Here is a 22,457-nt window from a genome sequence, read left to right as displayed (position 1 = left end):
ATTTGTCTATGGCATTATAAAATAAGTTTCAGAATTCAGAATATGTTTTCTAAAACAAGCCTTAATATCTTGGTTTATCAAATAAATTTAAAGGATATTTTGAAGTAAAATATAAAACCGGTAATATTGTAAAATATGATTTAAATTCCACATTTATTCCTGTTATGCAAATTAAAATTTTTAGCAGCCATTACTTCAGTCACATCCTTCACAAATCATTCGAATATGCTGATTTGGTGTTCAAGAAACAATTATATGATTTATTATGTTGAAATCTTTCGCAACGTTATAAATACATTTACTGTCATCCTAAGCCTAATCATATTCCACTCCTTCCACTTATTGCTAATGTCAGACATCATAGACACAAATTTTAAACAAACAACAAAGAAACACACACACACACATACACTGGTGATTTGACTTATCCTCTGTGGGAGCCCGAATGTGTTGATTTAATCAGCATGACTAATAATATTTTCTGCTGAAAGCTACATTAATCATTTAAATCAATGTTTTGTTTAGTTTTATTTAGATGTTGAGTAACCATAGTGTGTTGCCCCTGCACTAGTTGTGGCTGTTTACAGTAATTAAGATCATTTGCTTGTCGTTTTGCTGTAATTGCTATGATTTGTTAGGCCTCAGTGATTATTGGAATATGACAGAAAATGATATGCAAGATATTGTTGATTTGCTTCCACTGTGTTTTTCACCATGCGTTTTTTAGTTTAATGGCTTTGTGGTGTGTTAGAGAGAAGCAGGGACTGTTTTGGGAGGTCAATAGGGAGTCACTGCCTTATAATCCTGTAATCAAACCAGCTGCCTCCTCGCACCCTTCCCCCACTTCTCCTGTACCTCCCTTTCCCCCCACCCCTTCATCTCAGTCTTTCCCACAAACACACTTTCCCAGATCTCTTGTCTGCTTGATATTGCCTTCATCTTTCTGGCATCTATGTAAACACTCCTGCTTCTCTGCCTCCACCCTTCCTCCTCTAACCCCTTTCGCTCTTTCCATTACACACTCTCTCTCTCTCTCTCTCTCTCTCTCGCACACACAGGGTGGCATTTCATCAAAGAAGGATATAATCTCCTTAGACACTGAGACATCCAGTGACATTAAAAACTTCAAGCCGCGGCTGTCGTCCTCTTGTAGACACTCACACGTTGTGCTTGACTTTATTTCTCCAGTTATTACAGCACAACTTGAGTCAACAACTTAAGCGCAGTGGAAAACCGTTTAAATATTTTGAGCTAAACTGTAATTTACAAGCAGTACATGCAAACAGTATTTAGTGTGGTGAGCCAATCAGGATTATATGTTCTTTAAAGGACAGTTCAACCAAAAAGGAAATTCTGTCCAATTCACTTCAAACTTTATTATATACGGACCAAAATTGACTTGTTTAATCACTAACTATTTATCCTCTAGTGAGCTAGCTGTTAACTGTTGCAACAAACGTTATTTAGTTAGCGAAATGAACTTGAGAACTGCATCACACCAATTTGTGAATGAATTATTTAGATCAGTTTTGGGTCCGTGTGCATTCGGTTTTTTTTTTATTGAAAACAGAAACATGACAAAAAGGGCACCTTTTTTGTTTTTCGTTTTTTCAAAAAATGAAAAAAACAAGAAATCACCTGGTTTTCCGTTTTTCCGTTCAGGGGTAGAAAATGGATAAACAGTTTAAATGTTCGATTTCCATGTGTGGGTGGAAATGAACAGTGATGGGCAGTAGCGTCGCTACAAGTAGTGACGCTACTAGTTTAACTACATTTCTCAGTAGCGTGGTGGTAGCGTCACTGCTTTCTGAATCAAATAGCTTTACGGTAGTTAAGCTCTTTTTTTGATCAAGTAGCGCGGTAGCGTTAACAAAAGCTAACCTTACATTTTCCAAAGAAAGCATTCTGAAACTCAAGCTCAAATCAGAAATATAACAGCTACGGATCACTGATCCTGGATCAGCAAGTGACGCCACAGACACTAAAGCTCGTAACGCCATTGGCTCCTCAGACTGTCAGTCAAACCTCATTATTCCTCCCGCCTCCCTCATCAATGAAGTGCGGCGCATATTTTGGAGCATCTCAGCTTTTTTTCAGTCTGAAGTTAAATAAAGAACTGTTGACTGAATAAGTACATCGCTTTCTGTACTCAAAAAAATACTATTTATAAAGGCTAATGATTTTTTTGTTTGTTTTTTTGTTTTTGAGGAGCGGAGAAGAGTTTCTCTAGCATTTGTTGTCGAGTCACAGCCAAATAGCTCGTGCAAAGCGCTGAATCTTTCATAATATGATACTTTGGCCAAATAACAGAAAGAACTGAACGCCCACATAATGACAGAAAACTGGGGAAAACAGGACACGAGTCAGGAAAAAATAAAAATCAAATAAAAACCTTCGCTGGTCCAAAGCTTCATATTTGAACTTGATTTTGGTGAAATGTTTATATTAATATCTAATGATACATGCAACGATGCAAATAAACAGCCTGTCTGTAGGCCTAAACATCTGGTAACACTATACAATACGATTTCATTAAAATACATGTTTGTTAATGTTAGTTAATGAAAATACAGTCGTTCATTAGTAGTTCATGTTGGTTCACAGTGCATTAACAAATGTTAACAAACAACTTTTGATTTTAATAATGCGTTAGTAAATGTTGAAATTAACATTAAGATAAATGCTGCAGAAGTATTGTTCATTCTTAGTTCATGTTAACACTAGTTAACTAATCTTAACTACTGAACCTTATTGTGATGTGTTACCATTTATATACATGTATCTGTATACAATAAAGCCACAATACCAACTACCAATAGGAGGTTTCCGGCCGACAGCAAACATTTATTTTGCCTATGTCACAATTTGAGGTAAATCCGGCCCTGTATTTGATACTGATTATGTTGCCAAATTGGTTTGGAACAGCTGTTGAATAAACAGTTAAACTGATGTCTGTCTATCTGCTTGACTGACAGTTTTATTGATCACTGAGAGAGCATTGACTTGCTATGATGTTGGTTCAATAGAATTTTTTTATTTTTTATTTTTAAATAGCTTGGATGTAGTAAACTACTTTTGCCATGTTGCCGTAGCTTTGCTTGCTACATTTCCCAGGACTGTAGCTTTAGTGTAGTTAAGCTTCATTTAAAGAAGAGTAACTGTTAGCTTAGCTCACTACATTTTCCAAGTAGCTTGCCCAACACTGGAAATGAAACACCCCTTTCCACTGATTGGTCAAGCAAGAATCAAACGGTGCCATCATCATGTCGTCCTCAGTTTTGTGCAACAGAATAAGAGTCCTCTGCTGTTAAAGCGTTTATTGCAACTCTTGCGTTCATCTCCCTCTCATCAAACAACCAGGGCTGCGTTTCCCAAAAGCATTGAAACCAATGGAGCTACGATCAACATAAGCTTACGATGCTTTTGGGAAACGCAGCCCAGATTAACAAATGGCTTGACACAAACCATACTGGGGAAGCGCCTAGACAGGGCTTACTTCTATGTAGGCATAGATTCTATATGGCAAATATTAGGTGCTTATTGCAGAAATATGTATGTACCTTTTAGTCTATTTCTTTGGCGCACCGCACATTTTGTTCAGCTGTCCAGTTATCAAAATCTGTGTGGCAAAGCTGCGTGACATTTACATTATAGTGAAGCGCAGACCAATATCGATTTTAGTGTGAATATAAAGCTATCTTACCGTTTTGATTATTATTTCGAGTTTTTTTTCATAGAGAAGTCTATATGATACTGTCATTGTCCAACGGCATGTTACACATGTATATAATACATCCTATTTTTATAGAAAATGGCATTTTTCTAACTATTAAATTTCTGAATTTAGTCAATATTTGAAAAATTATAGGTGTATAATTTACCAATTAAATCAGTACCAACCAAAGCCATCTTTGCACTGTGGCACAGAAGCTGCATCTTAAGTTGAATTTAGATGTATTTACACAATTAATGCTGCTCAGACGGCAGTAAATGCATTAACACAGCAATTGCATTATGGAATGAGATTAATGTTTTAAACAAAAACATATTGAATAGCCTACAGAAATATGAAATAAGAGACAAAATAAAACAATTGGATACTTGAATTATGAAGGTTACATCGCCAGTAGGTGGCAGCAAGTCATTGTGTTGATGAATGAGTCATAGAGTCATCAATTCAACCGATTCGTTCAAAATGCTGATTTGTTCATTGAACCATTCACTCAAACGATTCATTCAAAGACTCGGATTCATTCAAGAAAGAAACGCCTGTGTTTTAAGTCAAATAAAACACACTGTTTTGTGTCTAAAATTAAATCAATTTATACTCATTATTAATGAAACTGTACTGTCTAAAATAATAGTTATGACTGCTGCGTATTCACACTAAAATCAATACTGGTTTGCGCATCACTGTAATCTAAATGCATTCGCCCCGTGTTGTCCAGTGCGTCACGTAGCCTTGCCACACAGATTTTGATAACTGGACAGCTAAATAAAATGTGCGATGCGCCAAAGAAATAGACTAAAAGGGTAATGTGGCTGCAGATCTGAGGTATACATATTTCTGCAATAAGCACCTAATAATTGCCGTAGAGAATCTATGCCTACACAGAAGTAAACCCTGTCCATTTGTTAGTCTGGTTGTTTGATGAGAGAGAGACGAAATGCAGGAGTTGTAATAAACACCTTAACAGTGGAGGACTCTTATTCTGTTACACAGAACTGAAGACGACATGATGACGGCACCGTTTAATTTTTACTTGACCAATCAGTGAAAAGGGGCATTTAATTCCCTCCCACACGTGGAAATCGAACATTCAAGCTGTTTATCCATTTTCTACCCCTGAATGTAAAAACGAAAAATGAAGGCGAATTCTTGTCTTTTCATGTTTTTGAAAAAAACAAAAAATGAATCTATTTTACCACCTTTATTATTATGGTGATTATTAAAATATTTTAAGGTGATAAGTTATAAAATACACAAGCACCAATATACCATCCCGCAACACCTGAATCATTGTTGCCGTAATTTGTACAGCGAATGGAATAAAATGGCAGGTGTAGTTGAATCTTAATAACGTCTTGTTTCTGTCTAGTGTGTGTGTGTGTGAGAGAGACATAAGTGGGGGATGGATGGTATATTTTATAAGAAATGCTTATCAGCATGAAAGGTATGACTTTTAAGGGGATGACATTATGATCTAACGTCTCTCTTTCTCCCCTCCCCCATTCATTTTATCTTCTGTGCTTTTATTCTTTCTCATCCCTGACTCCTCCTTACCAGCCTCAAGCAGCCTCACCCCTCACCCCATCTCTCTCTCCTTCTCACTGTCTGCTGAATCATTTCCTCTTCTCTGTGTAATTTTCTTTCACTCAATTTAAATCGACTTCAGAGTGACTTGCTGCCAAGACTGTTTTCATGCACTTTATAGCCAAAACATTTTTAATGTATGCAGGAGAAAATCATTTAGAAAATGGAAAGGCAACTGTGAAAATGTCATCAATGTTGTACAAACAGCATGGATATACTGAATAACATGATTTAGAATTGCTTGGACTGGTGTTAGTGGTACTGGAGTATTAAAGCACTCCTGCATGCTTCAGTGGTCACTTTAATGATGATAGTGCAATGGTGTGTATTTTCAGACTCACCGCCCAAAAAGTGGTAAATGGTCCAAATTCACAGCCAGTGGCTGTAATATTTAAACCCAAACAAATATGAATGTGTGCAGCTGGATGTCAGGAGGCTTGTCAGGAACTTGTCTGGGTCATGTTTTACCCCCAAAAGTAAATATTTGATCCTCTCAAAGGAAAAGCAAGGCCAGTTTTAGGACCATTCAGATTTGTTTGGCAATGACATTTTATTTCAATATAATTTATGCATCATAATTGTATTTGCCTTAAATTTATGCTAATTAAAAAACATTGTATTTCAGTAAATAAAAATTGTATTGAAGTATTGAAGGGATAGTCTTCTGTCATCATTTACTCACGCTCATGTTGTCCCAAACTTTGCACAATAAAAAGAATATATTTTGAAGAATCTTGGTAGCCAAACCATTTTAGTTCTCTTTCCATTATATTTTTTTGTCTATATAATGGGAAGTCAGTTAGTTACCAACATTTTTCAAAATATCTTCATTTCTGTTTTACAGAATAAAGTAAGTCACACATGATTGGAATTACATATGTGAGTAAATGATGACAGAATTTTCATTTTTGGGTGGACTATCTATTTAAAGCGCAGTCATATCTTGAAGAAGTATGAGATTTAAGTTGGTCAATGTGGCAAATTTACATGAAAAACTTGAATCCAATGCTAATCTGTGTGAGGAAATGAGTTGCTCTTGCACATTTTTTCAATCGCATGGATTCCTATCGAATTTACTAGACTTTGCCTGTGAAATTTCATTGTGCTACAGTATCTTTACACAAATAAGCATCTTGAGAATCACCATTTAGAATGAATGCTCACAAAGCAAAAGGGCTGATCAGTAGGTAATGTGTTTGTTCACAACATCATGAAAATAATAAAATTCTAAAATTCAACTTAATTTTCTATATACAAAACCTAATGTCCTCTTTTGATTTTGGGGTGAAATGTAACCTAGGCTTGTTTTCATTAGGTTCACTTACACAATATCTGTTCAATCACAGAAACCCTTCAATCTTCTCTTTTTTCTTCCTTTATCCCTTCCTTTACATATTTGTGTGTGTATGAGCATGAAGTATGTGTGGATTTGATGGACACACATGATTCACTCCACAGCATGTTGCTAATTTCACAGTCAGTGAGCTGTAGATGATATCACAGGCTGCACTGACACCAACCTGACTCAGTTCACATGTTCAGATGGACCTCTGGAGGAGTACAACTCTCACAGCTACAGCATTAAAGTGTTTCAGATCGCAATAGAGCAAAACACAGACTGTGTGATGTTTTGACTGAGCTGTCAGACATGTTCTTATCACTTAACTTGTGATTTGACACACTGCTTTTACACATACTGTGATACAGGACAAGGCTTGTAGTTTTCAAGTTTATTATTGCTCTCTAACTCACTTCATCTTCCTTTGTCTCTGTCTGTTTCTCAGATGGCATTCACAGCATCAGTGCTCAGTGTGTGTTGCGGGTTCTCATCATTACAGAGGAGATGCTCAGCAGCAGCATCACTGTGCGACTCCAGAACATGTCCCAGGAGCACTTCCTGTCCCCGCTGCTCACTCACTTCCTGGAAGGGGTGTCAGCCGTGCTTTCAGTCTCTCCTGATGATGTGTTTGTGTTCAACGTGCAGCCGGATGCAGATGCAGGAAAGGTGCTCAACGTTAGTTTCTCCGCTGCATTGCCGGGAGGGCAGTTTTTCCCATCGGAGGCTCTGGAGGAGCAGCTGTACCTCAGCAGACCTAGACTCAACGCCCTTGCACATATGGAGGTAAAATACATAGTCACACACTCAATTGCCTCGTGAAGAGCATTAGATACAGTAAGAAAATACAAAATCTAATAGAAATGTCAAATATTGATTGTTTGTTTTGATATTTTGTTAAATAAAACAATGGCATTCATACATTCTAAAGTGTTGTTTAAGTGTTTTTAAGCACCATGAAAGCCATTAAAATAAAATAAATCAATCAATTATAATTTAATTATTTTAAAATACAATTGAAATGAATAAATCAAACTTACACTGGGTCAGTGAAAATACAAGATTTTGTGTAAGATGTTTTTGTAAGTTTCTTATGCTGGCCAAGGCTGCATTTATTTGATAAAAAAAACAGTAATAATATGAAATATTATTACAGTTTATAATAACTGTCTTCTGTTTATATATATCTTAAGATATATTCACAAGAATATTTTGTTCTTGTGATGTCAAAGCTGAATTTTCAGCAGTCATTTTTCTGGTCTTTAGCTGGAAATCATTCTAACATGCTGATTTGATGCTTAAGTAACGTTTCTTATTATTATCAATGTTGAAAACAGTTGTACAGCTTAATATTTTTGTGGAAACCATAAGTTTACTTGCAGGATTATTTGATTAATACAAAGTTGAAAAGAAATCTTGGTAACACTTTACAATAAGGTGTCATTTGTTAACATTAGTTAATGTGTTAACTAACATGAACGAACTATGATCAACACATTTATTACAGTATTTATTAATCTTTGTTAATGTTAGTTAATAAAAATACAGTTGTTCATTGTTTATTCATGTTAGTTCACAGTGCATTAACTAATGTTAACAAACACAACTTGTGATTTTAATAATGCATTAGTAAATGCTGAAATTAACATGAACTAAGATTAATAAATGCTGTAGAAGTATTGTTCATTCTTAGTTCATGTTAACTAATGTAGTTAACTAATGTTAAGTAATGAACCTTATTGTAAAGTATTACCGAAATCTTTTGTAATATTACAAATGTCCTTACTTTGGCTGAATAAAACTCTCAAAAAAAACAAAAAAACACAACAACAAAAACTTGCTGACCCCACATAACTCTAATAAACTTAATAAAGTTTAATGCTGTTTATTCAATTCACATTTATTGCATTTATAAATTGAAAAACGCAGCTTGGCTAAAATTTAATTGTATGAATTAAATAAAAGCAGTCTCCTAGTCCTCCGTACTTTTTGTGGTGAGAGAACACAAAGACATACAGACACACTCACACTTCTCTGACGCTGTATTTTGTATTCCGGCAGGTTCTCCCATTTGATGATAACGTGTGTTTACGCGAGCCATGTCAGAACTACATGAAGTGCATCAGCGTTCTCCGCTTCAACAGCTCCGCTCCCTTTATCGCCTCCCCATCCACACTGTTCCGGCCCATCCATCCCATCACAGGGCTGCGCTGCCGCTGCCCTGCCGGATTTACGGGAGATTACTGCGAGATTGAAATTAACCTGTGTTACTCAAACCCCTGCATGAATGGAGGAGTGTGCGCTCGCAGAGAGGGAGGCTACACCTGCATCTGCCGAGAGGATTACACAGGTGAGAGTGTGGTTGTGTATTTCAGGAAGAGATGTGTTATTGTGTCTTTCTAGATGATGGGAAGTCTTGCAGGGACTTGCAAAAGAACGTCTGGTGCACTTTGCAGTTTATTCTGGCCAAGAATCGCCCACTTATGGCTGGTTCACACTGCCAAAACAAACGGCAACATTTCAAATGTGTACTAAAGTTGGCTGTTGGATGTACAGTAGAATGATGAAAATAAAAACTGTCATGTTCCTGCTGCCCAACACACAGCAACAGACAGGTTGACACACTGATCCAACAAACCCAACAACCCTTGGCATGTGACGTTTCTTGTGTGGTTAGACAGAAAACACAGAATGTCTTTTGAAGATTTGACGCTAGGAGTTGGACTTGTTATAGATACAGATTCCCAATTCAGTTAGATTCTAATTCACAAACCCATTCCATTCAAAATTTGATTTGATTGGATACATTTCTGATTCATTTTTGAATGTCTCTCTTTTTTCTCATTTTTTAAAATTTCTCAGCTAATGCTATAAATTATGTAAGGATCCTTCTTGCTTGGTACTTTACAAAAATGTGAATTTATGTAATATTTTTTGTCAAACTGTCAAATATAAAAATCTATAAACAAAAACTGCTCTGTGGATATAAACCTTAAATTGTGTTTCTTATGGAAAAACATTTTTATAACGATGTATAAAATTATTAAAAATTGAGTGGCACATGGGTTGCTCTTAAGCCTGAGTTAAAAGTTGGTTTGTTGCCCCCATAATTGAACTGCCAAATGTTTTTTGTTTTTTTTACTTGATTAGCAAATGGATAAAGAAAAGCTTTTGACAAAACAACAAAGAAAAGCAATCAGCAAATGGACAAAGAAAAGCAAATGGCCGTAAATATGTCCATTTATTTCTCAATTTAAACATGATTTATTAATTTATTTAATTTATTTTCATGTTTAAATTATTAATTTCTTATTTCTTAATATCTAAATGATCACTTCTAGTCCTCCGTGCATTTGGACTGCAAATATGGGTAAAATAGACTCACCTAAAAACAGACTTGCTAAAAAAATAAATGGTCTTGCTGTGAGCAATCAATTTTGGGATTTTTCGACTCAATATTGAGATCTTTCAAAGGAGTATCACAAGTAATGGGAAAATCAATATTTTAACCCAGCCCTGGCTATAAGCGTCTTCGGTGTCTCCAAATCCAGTTCTAGTTCTTCCAGAAAAGCACTTGAAAATTATGCAGCATCCTGCCACTCAAACGATGCCAGTTTTCTGTGCAATATGCATCAGATGGCCAGTGAAGGAGCTGTGAGCGATCTGTGGGCGTACCATCTGATGCTGAGACTAGACGGTGGCTACTGGTGGTGTAGCGCAACTGCTAACCAGTTTGTTTTTCAGAGTATATGTGTGGCCATGGGAGTTAAACAGACATAAACTCTCAGCAGTGAAGTCAGTCTGAAGTTAAATGAGCAAGTCTTAGTAATACAAACGCTGCAGTATGAGAGAAAGTGAAAGAGAGAAAAAGAAATCCAACGGAAGGATGAAAGCAGGGGCAGATGCAGGATCCCCTGAGGGCCGTACCATGTGTGTGGTGGGGGTTGGGTAGAGAGGGTGGTTTAGCCCAAGAGGAGAAGAATAGCTTTGATGAATTAAACATCATTTGAACGAAGGGGAGAGAATACATTACCAAATATTCTGAGGGGATGGAGTAGATAGGTACCGGGGAGGAGAGTGAAACAGAAAAAAAGAGGGGAAAGTGCTCTTAATAGTAAGTCAGGAAGTGAACAGCTGGAAAAAAGAAAGAGCGAGCACCTGACACAAATATAAAAGGACAAAAGTATCTAGAGACTGAAGATAGAGAGACTAAAGATGGAGAGATATTTGCAGAGAGGGTTTTAAAGCCTTTCTCTGCTAGATTTTAAGTGAGTCAACTGAGAATCAATGGAGATTTGTTTAAGTGTGTAAGTGTGTGTATTTGAGAGCATGTGTGTACCTAAAAGCTCATCTTTTGTCCATGTAGAGATAACTGAGATAAATGCTTATGTAGGTGAACATCTCTGTGTGCCATCACTTTTTGTGTTTGTTGTGGATGTGTGAAGACAGTTTTATTTCTCTTAGTTTGTTTTTGGACTTTAAGGTGAAAACTTTTATACCTCATTGAACACAGAGGGGCTGTTTGTATTTTTGAGTTTCAGCATGCTATGTTTATGCTTGTGTGTATGTTTCTGGCAGTTCTGGTTGAGGAGTTTGAAGAAATTGCTGTACGTCTCTGAATGTGTGTCAGTAAGTGCACCGAGAGCAGGAGCAGTCAGTGTGAAATGTTTTCTCAGAATTGCTTGTGTTCGTGTCAGACAGTTCATATGGTTTTACAAGGGCCAGGGGCATACACTTTGAAAAGAGGGTTCTGTGACATGCTAAATAATAATAAACTTTTAGTAAATTCAATAATTTACTTTTAGTAAATTAATTTATCAAAAGAAATAGTTATTCCTTATGAAGAAAGTCCTGTTTAATTTATGATTTTAGTTAGAAAAATTCAATTCACTTGGTATTTAGAGGCCTGTGACCTGCTTATATATATTTTTATTCTGGGCACAGCAGCTTATTTTATATGGCTTTTGAATATTCAATCTTGTGCTGTCAAGAGGAATGTGTGCTAAAATCTTTTTTCCTTTGCAGGTGATATGCTTGTAAGCTATGATGAATATGCTAATACCTCTTGTTGAATATGCAAATAATTCTCAGTCTAAGTAGCCAGTAGGATAAAGGCTGGAGTCCATGTGTCTTGAGAGTTTTGGTGTGTGTGTGTGTGTGTATCTGTGGCTGGTTTGCAGTGAGCAGTTACTGTAGTGTAAACATTAATGGTTTGCTTGCTTGTGGTGTGTGTCTGTCCATATGTGTGTCCTAAGGCATTTGGTTGCATGTGTGTGTATTTCTGTGGTGGTGGGTCAAAGTTTGAAGTGCTTTTAAAAGCAGTATTTTCACACTCCGACTAAAGCGAGACGGAGATGTCTATATGTGTGTCTGTGCCAGAGGTTTGTACACGCATGCACATTAATGTGCTTTATTTAACCATTGCCAGAGGCTCACCAACACAATGCTGGAACATCACAGCGCCAGAATCTGGCTCACATTTGGCTCAGCATCATAAAGCCTAAGGGCATGATCTGCCGATGTTTCCAAACCCAAACAACAAGCTGCTTTATGTAGTGTGTGTGTGTGTGTCTTTTATTGGTCCACTGGGACATTCCCGTCTACAGGTTTTTACAGAGCTTCTACACATTGCTAACAAAGTGTGTGTGTGTGTGTGTGTGTAAGCTAGACCCCTGCTGATACAGTGATGGTACAATTTATAGGATTTTTATCCAAATGTGACTGATTAAAATACAGTCATGAATGTTCAGCTCTTCATATTCTACATAAAGCTGTGTGAAATAATTCTTGGATCAAGTAAAAATAGCACTTTGAAAAAATTGCTTTGTGGTTTGGTCCTGTTCACTCCCTATTCCCAGCATGCACCAGGGCATGAATAATTATTAGGTTTGCATTTTGGAATGTTTGCCAGTTTTATTTAAATATTCGTTGCTGGTTTTGTTGTCACATTTAGTAAATTGTATTTCTAAACCTGTAAAATCACTTGATTGTGGTCTTAATAAAATAATATTTGAGTGTAAGCTTTTTGAGAAAGGGGTTCAAGCAAAGGAAAGATCAGAAGATTCCATAGATTTCAATTTCATGCCGACTTTAACAGCTGAACTCTATCAATCATTTTAAATGTAATCAAAATAGGAAATTGCTAAAAATTTGACAGATTTTGAGTCATAACAACATTACATTTTAGGTTCAGTCAAAGCATTTACTCAACTGATATTGAAATTCTGGCCAATACCAAGAAGCCATGAATTATTTTCACGTTATGGCTGATAACTGATAAACGTCTGATACTAAAATTCAAATGTATTTTGTCTATATAAATAAAAAATAAAAAAACACTAAAAACTAAAATCAAACATTTTAAATGCTGTAAGTGAATTTATTAATCAAGTTTTAATGTACATTAAGAAAAATGGATATTTATTTTGAGATTTGCTGAAAATGATATGTAACACTGTTATTAATTAGTCTTTTTATTATCTTTAAAAATATCAGAACCTCATTTTTTGCAGTGCAGTACAATTTTCACCTTTAAATAATGTAATGGAGTACGATTGAATTGAAGTGTGCATGTGTATTTGTTTTGTCATGTGCATGTGTATTTCATGTGCTTTCTCTGTCTGTCTCAGGCGAGCGGTGTGAGTTCGACCGGCGTGGTGGCCAGTGTGTGGCAGGCGTTTGTCGTAACGGCGGTACATGTCGTGAGCTCTCTGGAGGGGGATTCAGGTGTGAGTGTCCTGCAGGAGGTTATGAGAAGCCATATTGCTCTGTCACCACCAGATCCTTCCCGCCGAAATCATTCATGATGTTCAGGGGGCTCCGTCAACGATTCCACCTCTCCATCTCTCTCTCGTGAGTACACACAAGGACACACCTGTTATCTGATCTTATTCTTAGGTCATGTCAAGGCCAAAATTATGGCAAAGACGACCATTTAGGATAAGATTTAGGATTTTAAGAGTTTTTTTTTCTCTCTCAGATAGTAGAAATTATTTTAAATGAGTAATAATATAAAATATTACCCACTCTTAGCTACACTTTTAAATATTTTATAATGTGCAAATATCATAAATCTTATTTTCTCTGCCGTGATCTGTTTTTTTTTTTTAATATTCTCTGCTCTCTCTTTCATGCACTCTCATAAGAAAAGCTCCTTAGCACTCTCTTTCTCTTTTTTCATCCTGTTTTGTTTTTTTCCACTTCCCCTTGTGAGTGCTATTTTCTGGTCATGTGTTTGATGCGATTGGTCAGGGCTTGGTTGCTGTGGCACAGAGGTAATATAATGGTTGTTTGTTGTAATCTCCAGGCGACTAAAACAGAGCTTTTTTATTTATTAACATGGTCAAATATCAACACACCCAGAAAGGGCACAACCTTCTCTCATCTCCCTAGACACGGCAGAATATTAAATCCTTCTCTTTCTCTCGGTTAAAATCTTGCCTCTCTGCACCGAAAGATAACCATTGTGCTACAGTGTGCAATTTACAGACTGACCATGTCCTATAAAAAACTCTTTTAAATCTAAAAGTCTTTGCTCGGTGGAGCGTAAACAAGGTCCATCTCTCTCACAGCTCAGGCCTTTTGTCAGTGTTTTGTCTGGACCAAACTAAAAGATGTTTTAAAGTGAGTCTCCAGAGAGGACATCCAGAGGCATGCCAGCTATAAATTTATGTTGCAAAAAGAAAGATTGTTATTCTGGCTTTCATCTTATGCATCTTAAGAGGGTGCTTTGCTGCTGAAATGTGGAAAGTTCATAATTTAATGAAAGATTTGCACGAATAATAATTTTCTCTACAGAAATGTGGAGTACACATATAAGAACCCATCGATATTACTATAAGTGTGCATACTTTTTGACTTTGAAAGTTTTAATGGATACTGTTTGCTGAACCCCAGCCATGAAAACTTCCAAGGTTGAATGGAAATCAAGTGGAATTACTTTAGAGATCATTTTATGCTGAGTGTGCTCTTCTTCTCAGTTTGCGGACATCACATTATACTCTAACTCTAAATGGAATTGTTGAGTCATTCCAGATCTTTGATTGAGAATTAAATGTGTTTTGTAGGTTTGCCACATTGGAAAGTAATGGTTTGCTCTTCTACAACGGTCGGTTTAATGAGAAGCATGACTTCCTTGCTTTGGAGATACTGGACGGACAAATGGTTCTTAAATACTCCACAGGTAAAAATAAGAGTGAATTCGTTTGTTCATAAAGTTGAAATAAATCCTGGACAAATCTATGGTTCTACAATGTAATGGGTAATTCTGATAATTCAGTCTATGTTGTGGTGTAAATTTTGTCTCTGTGATATCGACTTGTGATCTCTGTGTGACCTTTGCACAGGTGAATCGTCTACTCAGGTGAGTCCATACCTGCCTGGCGGAGTGAGTGATGGCAACTGGCACACCATTCACATCCATTACTACAACAAGGTGAGAAAGTCCTCTAAGGAAGCAGTTTGCATCCTAATTTGGTAACAGTCATTTTTATGTATTCAGAATGTAATCGTGTGCTTTGTGTTTGTGTACTTATGAGGACACATTTGTGCTTGTATCTAGCCAAAGCGCAGTGTGAGCGGTGATGTTCAAGGTCCGTCTGATGAGAAGGTCGCAGTCTTGAGTGTAGATGACTGTGACACAGCTGTTTCGCTGAGGTTTGGCATTCAGCTCGGCAACTACAGCTGTGCTGCACAGGGAAGACAGACCAGCAGCAAAAAGTGAGCATCCACAAACTAATATATACACATTTATAGCGGGTAACATAAGTATTGAACACGTCACCATTTTTCTCAGTAAATATATTTCTAAAGGTGCTGTCGACTTGAACTTTTCACCAGATGTCGGTAATGACCCAAGTTATCCATTTACATACAAAGAAAACAAAACAAATAAGTTCAGAAATCAAGTTATGTGTTATAAAATGGAATGACACAGGGAAAAAGTATTGAACACATGAAGAAAGGGAGGTGCAAAAAGGCATGGGAAGCCAAGACACCAGCTGAAATCTATCAGTAATTAGAAAGCAATCCTGCTCCTACAGTGGAAATTAATATTAGTTGGTTCAGCCGCAACACCTACAGTACCAGGATGATGAAGATGAAACAAGGGTGGACAGTAAGATAATGATCCTAAACACAGCCAAGGAAACTCTCAAATGGTTTCAGAGAAAGAAAATTAAGCTGCTAGAATGGCCAGCCAATCACCTGGGTTGTGTCCAATAGAAAATAATAACTAAAGATCAGAGTTCATGGAAGAGGCCCACAGAACCTTCAAGATTTGAAGACTGTTTGTGTGGAAGAATGGGCCAAAATCACACCTGAGCAATGCATACGACTAGTTTCTCCTACAGGTGGCGTCTTGAAGCTGTCATTACTAACAAAGGCTTTTGTACAAAGTATTAAATCAATTTCAGTAGTTCAGTACTTTTTCTCTGTGTCATTCCATTTTACAACACATAACTTAATTTCTGAAATACTTGTTTTGTTTCATTTGTATGTACGGATAACTTGGGTTATTACCGACATCTGGTGAAAATATCTTGTCAACAGCACCTTTAGAAATATATTTACTGAGAAAAATGGTGATGTGTTCGTTCAATACTTATTTTACTCGCTGCATGTGTTCAAGTACTCAGGAAAGAGTTTGCTCAGGAAAACAAATTAAGCAACTTTTTCATTCTTTCCTTCTGTATTTTTTTTCTCACAGGTCTCTGGATCTTACAGGCCCGTTGTTTTTGGGTGGAGTTCCTAACCTACCTGAGAACTTCCCGTTTACTACAAGAGAATTTATTGGCTGCATGAAAGACCTGCATATTGATAACAGACCAGTGGACATGGCAGGATTCATTGCTAATAATGGCACTTTACCTGGTGTGTGTGATTGTTTACAGTGTGATAATAGTGACATCCTGTATTTGTGATTGACTCTGATGATTTCAACATACACTACCATTCAAAAGTTTGGAAGTTTGAAAGAAATTAATCAAAAATCATTAATCAAAAGTGACATTGTAAAAAAAAAAAAAAAAAAAATTCTTTCAAACTTTCTATTCATCCAAGAATCACAGTTTCCTCAAAAATATTAAGTAGAGCAACTGTTTTAAACATTTATAATACGAAGAAATATTTCATGAGCAGCAAATCAGCATATTAGAATGATTTCTGAAGGATCATGTGACACTGAAGACTGGAGTAATGGCTGCTGAAAATTCAGCTTTCCCATAAAAGGAATAAATTCTATTTTTAAATATATACATTTGAAATGGTTAAAATAGATCACAATTTTACTGTTTTTACTGTATTTTTAATCAAATAAATGGTGAGCATAAGAGACTTTAAGAGAGCATAATAGAGTTTTTTAAAAAAGTCTTACTGACCACAAACTTTTGAATAGTAGTGTACTGTATACTAATTTTGAGAGCATTTGTGGTTGTTTTGGGCCTATTATTGGCTGTTATTATGGGGATCATGATGTTTCTGTGATTGGCTGCAGCAGTTGTGAGGTAATGCTCTGTGTCTGTACTAGGTTGCAGTGCCAAACTGCCTTTCTGTAAATCAAACCCGTGCCAGAATGGCGGCACATGTAGGGTGAGCTGGGAGACGTACTCCTGTGACTGCCCTGTTGGATTTGGAGGGAAGGACTGCAGCTTAGGTGAGACCCACATAAAAATACAAAACTCATAAATACATAAAATATTTCTCTGTTGATCTTTAAGTGAATATTAAATCAGAATGCTAGTATCAAACAGGAACTATTACTAAATGTTAATGTCATGATGACGGTATTGTTGGAATGATTCTTTCACAGTGATGTCCCACCCCCATCGTTTCCTTGGAAACAGTGCGCTGTGGTGGGACCTGAAGAATGAAGTCACCATCACTACACCCTGGTACATGGGACTGGTGTTCCGCACCAGATCAAAAGAGGGGGTTCTCCTGCAGGCTCAAGCTGGACAGTACACCAACTTGATCTTTCAGGTATACACACTAACATGTTACACACACAGAAAGGAAAAGAAATCAGTGTTCAGCCCTTTCAAATTTGTAGCCTATGTTTTATCTGATTACTAATTCAAATTAATTCAAATTGACATTTTTAATTATTTGACTTTCTTTCTTGTACTGATGTATTTATTTGTTTGTTTATTTATTTATTTTCTGGAGCCAAAAAGGTGAAATGTTTGGCCAGCAAAGCAAAATTAATTTATGTTTACATTTACATAAGGTTTAAATTTGATTAAATTTTATTAACATTTTAATTTAAATTAATGTTAAGATTTACAGATTTTCTAGGGTTTTTAATTAATTTTATTATTTTAATTAATTTCAGTTGTAGTTTCTAAATGTATTACTATTTTTCATAACTATTTGATTTTCATTTAAATAAAACAAATGACAGAAATTTTCATTAAAAGCAAGAATCAAAGGATTGAAACCTCCATAAATTATAAACCAAGTTTCTCCTCCTGTGTAAAAGCTGTACTATTCTAATGCTCTCTGGCATTAAGGAAAAACCTGGGCTTGTTTGCCTTCAAATATTCCAAGAAATGTTTTAAATCATTAAGAGCCTGATGAAAGGAAAACATGATCTCTTTTGGAGTAGAAAACAAACATTTTCACTAGAAGCAGAGTGTAAATTAAATAAAACTTGACTTCCCATAGCACTTTGAAGTTGACAATTTTGCGCTGAACTCCAAAGGTCCCAGATGCTTAGATGATCAAGTATAGCTCTCATATCCTATACAAACATTCACTGAAATTGAGAAATGGTTAATTATTAAAAACCCTGGTGTGTATGTTTATGATTCCAGGTGGTTTCGGGTCAGTTGGTGTTTTCTGTGGCACGGGGTTCGACTCGGCCAGTCAGGTTGAGACTGGATCAGGTTCAGGTATGTGATGGACGCTGGCATGACCTACAGCTCGAGCTCCGCGATGTCAGGAGTGGCAGAGAGACTCGATATATTGCTACAGTCCGACTGGACTTTGGACTGTATCAGGTACACACAAACACATACACCCGCACATAAGTGGTCTTCTAACCCTTATTATGTCGCTGACTGACTGTTATAATCCCATGTTGTAATCCATAATCTGGAATATTGTAATATCAGATTCTAATCTTTCTGGATTAAACTACAAGTCAGACACAGATCACTGGTTTCGTGATTAAACACTGACTTACATGCAATATAACTTAGATAAACTAATATAACCTCACTTTCTCCATTTCTTTCTCTGCCTCTCTTCAAATCTCTCTCTGTCACAGGGAACAGTCATTGTTGGGAATGAGATTAATGGTGTAAAGGTGAAGCACCTGCATGTTGGTGGGGTTTTAGGGTCAGGAGAGGTGCAAAATGGGATACGTGGCTGCGTTCAGGTGCGTCTTTGTAACTTTCAGTCATTTTTTGTGTTCTCTTTTTATAATAACCTGATATGAACTCAACTGTGCTCACCGCATTTCTGCTTCAGCAGCCTTCTGTAATGTATGAATTATTGGTAGTTTTGAATTCCTAATGGTGTCATTAGTTTTTAACAAGCAGACAATTAGTTGAATAATTAATGAGAACTTAGAGAACAGACATAATATAAAAGTTCCTTCAAATGTGCAGTCAGCAAAGCATTTACTAACTAAATTCCCATTCATCATTTCCATTTAATTTATTAGACATTTTAAAATTAATTTGATTATTATTAATTTTATTTGTGAATTTTTTTATTTTATTTTTTTTGTATTTTAATTGAATACTTTTTTTGTTGTATTTTTAAAGAAGTCTATGATGCTCAGCAAGACCTTTGATCAATTTTTTATTTTTGTTGATGTGTGCATATATATATATATGTTCTATGTTCCGGTATGTGTCCTCAGGGGGTGCGTCTGGGGGTGCGTCCTGATTCCCCTGCGTTGCCACGCCCTTCCAGAACCATCAAGGTGGAGACTGGCTGTAATGTTGGCAACCCGTGTATCTCCTCCCCTTGTCCCGCCCACAGCCAATGCACTGATGAATGGGATCGACACACCTGTGTTTGTGAACCAGGTAAGATGTGAATTATGATTGTGATTGGATACAAAATGTACAGAATCAAAATGTTTGGTATACATACAATGGGGTACAAAAGTTTAGAAGTCTATGTGAAAATCTATGTTGCATTTTTCTAATTTAATGCATTTTTCATCACAATATTTATTATCAGCATAAGAATTTTAATCAAGAGTTGAATTGAAAATTTCAATGTTAGGTGTGCTTTAATGGCATCACTACTCGAGCTGCATGAACTCTACAAGTTTTTGTAAAATTGATAATCGTGTTCTCCAGCATGATTTGAGAAAGATCCAAAGAGCAGCTTGTGCTTTAGTAAAAGAAGAACATCTAAGCACAACGGAGTTCACATGATCAATCACAAATTTCCTTTTTTGATTAGACTTAGAAGCACAAAATTATACTTTCTTCTTTATTTTTGTTTTAAAGCATTCAGTATACTAAGATTTTACATATTTCTAAATTAGTTATTGAATCCCACATATATTTTTTCAGTTTTCAGTGTGGTGTCAGACATCTGTACAGTCTATATGTGTATTAATAATACATAGAGCATGTCAGTGGTTTCTGTTAACAGCCTGACAGTTCACCCACACAGAGTACATGATATACATTTACAAGTGCTTGTGTTGGTATGAGCTCCCATCACATCTGAATGAAGATACAGACTCGTTCACTTCATTATCATGCCGTTAAAGTTGCATCAGCCCACTGTTATTAATAGTGCTGTGCAGAAAGAGAAATCAAAGACTCCCCTCATAAAATCTGAATTAATTTCTCAGACCTCCTCCTGGTAGAGTAAACCCACACATCTCTCTCTCTCAGACACACACACAGAGTGCCTAAATTTAAGAGCAGAAATATCTCTCCCTCTTGCTCTGTTGTTTGTTAGATTCCCATACATAATTTAAAAGTTTTAATGAGTCTCAGTACTGCAGCGTGCTAGCTGAGTCTGTGCTGAATAAAGTTGCCTTTTCTGAGGACTTTATTGTAAACCTGTAGTGACTTCTATAGCATTCAAAGCAGTGGAAGGCTTCATCAGAAGATCATATGGTTGTATTACTGCATTCCATTTCTAATTTTCTTTATTCATTTTAATAGGGTTGCACACACTTTTGCACAGTAGTTCAAACATCTCCCTGCTGAAGGAGAGAGACAGAGAAAGGGGGTTATTGTGTCTTTTGATCACTTGTTGTGCAGATGGAGGCTTTCTATATGACTCTGGTGAAGGAAAGATCAAGGCTATGCTGTTTTGTGTAGAGAGTGGAATAGTTTCAGTTCATTCATTTCCTGTGTGTTTTATGCCTTTAATTCAATAAATATGTTGATGTTTTTCCCTCAATTGAATTTCATTGTTGGAGATTTAATTGGGGCGTGTATATCTTTTCCTTTATTATCTATGATGAATTTCTTTGTATCATACATTTTTATTGCATTATTTTCCCTGAGATCCATCTATAATGTTAGTCATGTTTTATTTTGCCTTTTGACTGTTTAAACAGGCAGTTTTTTTTTTGCTTCTGTGCCTTTAAGCCACCTGAAATGAGTAACAAGCTGAGGGTTTGCTGCCATATCCAATAAATTCGGCACTGCCTCATCCAGAATTACATTGTTTTAGGTTTGCAAAACAGTTCACACTGAAACGTGTCACTCAGACTGTCGAAGTTGAATTGATGTGATCAGTCATAAAAATTAAAAAAAATTCAGTGGATAATCTTTTTTGGGCTCTGAAATCTCAAAAGATCACAGAAAACTTGATTTTTCATGACTCTTTTCAAGTCTTTCTGGTATACAAACAGCTCACTGAACACTCCCTGCCATTGGTCGCTCATACACATAGCCCCGCCCCAAACTCACAATATTGGTTGAGCCAACTCTGTGATAGCAGTTACAGTGTTTATACTTTTCACTGAAATTAACCTAAGAATGGCTGAGAAAATACTTTAACATTGAAAAAATATTCTGTTGTTACAGTTTACATTTTTCATTTGCAGGATTCTATGGTAAAAGCTGTATGGATGCATGTCAGCTGAACCCATGTGAAAATCAAGCAAAGTGTCACAGGAAACCCAGCTCCTCACATGGATATATTTGTGATTGTGAGGACAATCACTATGGACAGTACTGCCAACACAGGTACACATTAATATACACCACATGTATGCACAACTACATGAGCACAAATTATCACACACACACATCACTACTGAATCATTACATGTGCTGAAAAAAGATGTTTTCTTAATTATATAATATATAATGTTTTTGTCCCGCTCAGTAGCAATATCTAAACATACTTAAAAGAAGATAAATGTAGGAAAAATAGTTATTTTTTTCTTTTTCTTTTTTCTTTATATATTTTCCTATATTTTCCCCCTTGTTTTAATCAGAAATCCAACTAAATTTAGTCAGGTTCATACATGACAAAAAATTCTAATATGGTACAAAAATAATTTACTTGAAGTTATATTCTCAGAAAAAAAGTGTTTTTATCTTACACAATTTTGCTTTTCAAAAATACAAAACAAAAAATTTAGTTATAAGGCAGTTTTTATTCTGACTATAATCTCTAAGTTGAGAAGCAAAATGTACCAGTTAGATAATCAGTGAGAGATGGACAAAGACTTTATTGGTGCATTCAGATTTACGGCTGAATTTGTGTGCATGTGTGAGAGTTTCCTGTCACACTAATCCAGTGTTCAAAGCTTATCCGAAAGACTGGATGTGTATGGAGAATAAGTTTGTGTTCATGTTAATGATGCATTTGTTC

General features: G+C 36.2%; 1 protein-coding gene across 1 annotated transcript in view; it reads left to right on the top strand.

Moving 5' to 3' along the window:
• The window catches only part of celsr3 (cadherin, EGF LAG seven-pass G-type receptor 3), a 46,168-nt gene that overhangs the window by 5,661 nt on the left and 18,050 nt on the right, over positions 1-22,457 (top strand). Inside the window, 13 exon segments of the mRNA XM_058784139.1 lie at positions 7,099-7,436; positions 8,712-9,000; positions 13,280-13,502; positions 14,717-14,832; positions 14,996-15,084; positions 15,211-15,368; positions 16,357-16,520; positions 17,176-17,301; positions 17,458-17,627; positions 18,461-18,646; positions 18,916-19,026; positions 19,516-19,684; positions 21,682-21,823. Of these exon segments, the coding sequence (XP_058640122.1) occupies positions 7,099-7,436; positions 8,712-9,000; positions 13,280-13,502; positions 14,717-14,832; positions 14,996-15,084; positions 15,211-15,368; positions 16,357-16,520; positions 17,176-17,301; positions 17,458-17,627; positions 18,461-18,646; positions 18,916-19,026; positions 19,516-19,684; positions 21,682-21,823 (2,281 nt within the window).

The sequence above is a fragment of the Onychostoma macrolepis genome, chromosome 08 (genome assembly GCF_012432095.1).
Source record: "Onychostoma macrolepis isolate SWU-2019 chromosome 08, ASM1243209v1, whole genome shotgun sequence".
Lineage (NCBI taxonomy): Eukaryota > Metazoa > Chordata > Actinopteri > Cypriniformes > Cyprinidae > Onychostoma > Onychostoma macrolepis.
The sequence above is the reverse complement of the archived record's forward strand: the minus strand, read 5'-3'. Positions and strand labels throughout refer to the sequence as shown.